This window comes from Chaetura pelagica, unplaced genomic scaffold (genome assembly GCF_000747805.2).
Source record: "Chaetura pelagica isolate M959 unplaced genomic scaffold, ChaPel_1.0 scaffold55, whole genome shotgun sequence".
NCBI classification, from domain to species: Eukaryota; Metazoa; Chordata; class Aves; order Apodiformes; family Apodidae; genus Chaetura; species Chaetura pelagica.
The window spans coordinates 514,754-518,340 of NW_009953571.1; the positions used below are offsets into that span (position 1 = coordinate 514,754).

At 43.3% G+C, this 3,587-nt stretch overlaps 1 protein-coding gene across 1 annotated transcript in view; it reads left to right on the plus strand.

Annotated features, from left to right (window-relative positions):
- Positions 1–1,019, plus strand: part of LOC104390441 (endogenous retrovirus group K member 25 Pol protein-like) — a 2,971-nt gene extending 1,952 nt beyond the window's left edge. Inside the window, exon 2 of the mRNA XM_009999579.1 lies at positions 3–1,019. Coding sequence (XP_009997881.1) covers positions 3–1,019 — 1,017 coding nt within the window. The remainder of the gene's footprint in view (positions 1–2) is intronic.
- Positions 1,020–3,587: the final 2,568 nt, after the last annotated feature.

A 3,587-nucleotide genomic window follows, 5' to 3' on the forward strand; every position in this document is an offset into this window, starting at 1 on the left:
TGTCAACATCAGCAGTAGCCCTAATGCTGGAAGAAGCACTCTCCTCTCGAGAGGGCACCATATCAGTCATCCATGTCAACAGCCACAACCCAGTCAAAGGATTTTTCCAAACCGGCAACGACAAAGCAGATGCTGCTGCAAAAGGACTGTGGACACTAAGGGATGCCCGGCAGTTACATGAGTCTCTTCACATCGGGGCCAAAGCGCTAGCGAAGAAATGTGCGATTTCTGTCACCGATGCGAAACACATAGTTGCCACATGTCCTCACTGTCAGAAAGCACCACTGTGGTCCAGTGGAGTCAACCCCAGAGGTCTTAAGGCCTCTGAAGTGTGGCAGACAGACTTTACACTCTGCCAGTTGCTGAAACCTCGAGCGTGGCTAGCAGTAACTGTGGACACCTATAGCGGAGTGATCGTAGACACACAACACCTCAAAACCGACTCCAAAGCGACCATCCAGCATTGGCTAACGGTCATGGCATGGCTTGGTATCCCTAGTCAGATCAAAACAGACAATGGCCCAAATTTTGTTTCTAAATCAGTCCAGGCATTTGCTCTGAAATGGGGTATCACCCTAATACATGGCATTCCGTACAATAGCACAGGACAAGCCATAGTCGAAAGAGCAAATCAAACCCTGAAAACTAAATTAGAGGTGCTGGCAAAGACAGAGGGTTTTGTCAATGCCATCCCCTCAGGAGACCAAACACGCCTGCTAGCGACCGCTCTTTTAGCACTGAATCAGTTTCCTAGGGGGGAAGAGATGAATAGCCCTACACAAAAACATTGGGCCGCTCAAGCACTAGAAGAAGGCCCGTTGGTTATAATTAGAAATGAGCTGGGGGAATGGGAACAAGGGTGGAGGCTAGTCCTTACAGGGCGAGGGTATGCTGCAGTCAAAAAAGATGGGAAAGTCAAGTGGTGTCTGCTTAAGTCTATTAAGCCTGACCTCCAGAATGAAACTAATGAAAACTGTGAGTTTTTATCCACAGAACCAGATCACCAGACATCCTCATAACCTGCATGCCCCGGCAACAAGAGAGGACGACAAGTCAACAAGCATGCTGTCTACACCCGAGAGTTCCACACTGGCAGACTCCAAACAACAGCGATATAGCCCCCGTGGGAGGAGGCTACAATGTATTTGTGTATACCCTGTTACCCCCAAACTACCTCTTGTTCAGCATGCCTTATATTTTTCTATTCAAGTTTACAGTATATATTTTTAAATCGTTGTACATTTAAATTTTTTAAGATTGCTATAAAGTTTAAGATAGGAACAGGATGTTTTATATTTAGGATTTCTATACATGTATTTTTTTTAGGACTGTTATATTTAGCCAATTTAATTATGCATAGGGAGGGGGGAAATGTAGCCAGGATCTGGCGGCCGGAAGATCTCGTGCTGTACGGAAAGACAGGGCTTCCATCCCCCCGCCCCCCATGATGTAAGCAGATGGATGTGACATCACTCAAGCTATATAATGCCATGCCACATGGTAATAAACGCCATTTTGTCATCCACCACGTTGGTGTCTGTGTGCATATGGACCGAGCGACCAGGGGTCGGTCACCGTGCCGTTCCTGAACCAGGTCGCCTTGCCTTTCCGAAGGCAATGCTTCCCTACAGACCACACCCATTTTTACTAACAACTTGGCAGATATTCAATAAAGGTTTTCTTTCCTTTAATCTCTTTATCCACACTATCTGATACTTAGCCTTTGTACCTAAATCAACAGTAACTCTGGTAGCATGAGAAATTTTTGCTCCATTGATTTCCCATAGTACTGTAATGTCATATTAGTTCAAGGTGAAGAAACTAATAGGATAAGAATACTAATAAGACTAATAATGGAGTCTGCTAGCTTGGTTTGGCAGGATTTTTGGTAGCAGGAAAGGCCCCAGGGGTGGCTCCGGTAAGAAGCTGAGAAGCTCCCCCTGCTCCAAACCCAGCAAAGGAACCATTAGAGGGACAATAGATGCACCTCTGCAATTAACATAGGAAAGAATTGAAATAAAACCTGAGCAGAGCAAGCACTTAGCAGGTGGAGAAAAAGAAGAAAAGGTGTGCTGGAGAGCCAGAGTGGTGCTGGTGAAGAACCCTCCTTGTCCTTTATCTCAACCCAGGAGCTTTGTCCTCACCCCAGAGAGTGTGTGAGTGGGGTAGTTGAGTGAGCGGCCATAGGCCTGTTTCTTTGCTGTCATGTTAGGCCCAAACCACGACATGGGGGAATTATGCACCCAATTGCACATGACAGGTTGAAACATTATCTCTGGGGGTTTGTGTGATTATAACTTGGAGAACAAAACAAAAATGGTTGTTAACATCAAAGACATAAGAGCAAATAATTCACTTATTGACAAAATCAACATCCTTAAACATGTATGAAAGAAGTAAGATCAAAACAAGGTATTGTTTAGTAAGAGCAGTTGAATCTCCTAACGCTCTACATGGCATTTTACTTCTTGGCCACCTGGGTACACTGCTGGCTTATATTCAGCCGCTTGTCGATTAGAACCCAGATCAGTTCAGATGTATTAACTATCTGACTGATCTTTGTGACTGTCCATGCTGACCCATCTATTGGAAAACTATAATGTTAGAACTTTCAGCTCTGAAATATGTTGCCCTCACTATAGGAACAACATCACACAGCCACTATTCTGTCAGTCAAGATGGAGGTTGCTGACCAGAGTTTGCCTAGTAAGTTTCATGAGTTTGGATTCTTACAGTTTTTTACCAATGGCCAAGGTCTCCAAAATATAAACCTGTTTTCAAGGTAATATTGCAGTGTAAGTGTCTGGATAAGACAGACTTCTGTGCAAGCTTGACTATGAATTAACATGATAGCAAAAGCACATTCTTTATAACCAGTAACAAGATTGCTTTTACATTGCTGAACTTATGCTTTAAAACATAAATACAAAACTGAAGTTATGTTCCAAAAAGCTATGTTCCAAAAATATTTAATCATTAGTAGATGTATTGTGAACGTGGAAGCTTTTATCTTTCTCTTCAAATGCTGTCAAAGGCAGGTCATAGCCATGACAGATACGTGGTTCGATTCAGGATATTCTTGTATGTGAAAAATTAAGACACACACCTTCTCTGCTCCACCCACCCACTGTTTGTTATCATTCCTAGTTGGAACACTCTGCTACTAGTTAAAAGAAAGCTTACTAAAGGAAAAAAAAAAAAATCAAGAAGAAGGAAAAGTGTCTTCATCGTGGCTCAGACCAGGACATTTCGCCCCTTATTCCATAGCATATATATAGACTCTATATTTTACCAGCTGTCAAATTCAGGATTCTCCCCCAGATTCAGATTACCTTGAGGTACACATTGTACTTCACCATCCTCCATCAAAAGGCCTTCAAAGCTCTCGTTTGAATATTTGCTACTACCACCAAGATCTGCATCTGTGGCGGCTCCACCTGGGCCCACACACCAGGCTTTGAGACTCACCACAGCAACCCTCCTACTTAGGAAAATGGATGATGGTTGAACTCAGTGATCCCAAAGGTCTTTTCCAACCTGAATTGTTCTATGATTCTATGATCTGTTCTAAGGTGCAAACCAGAAAT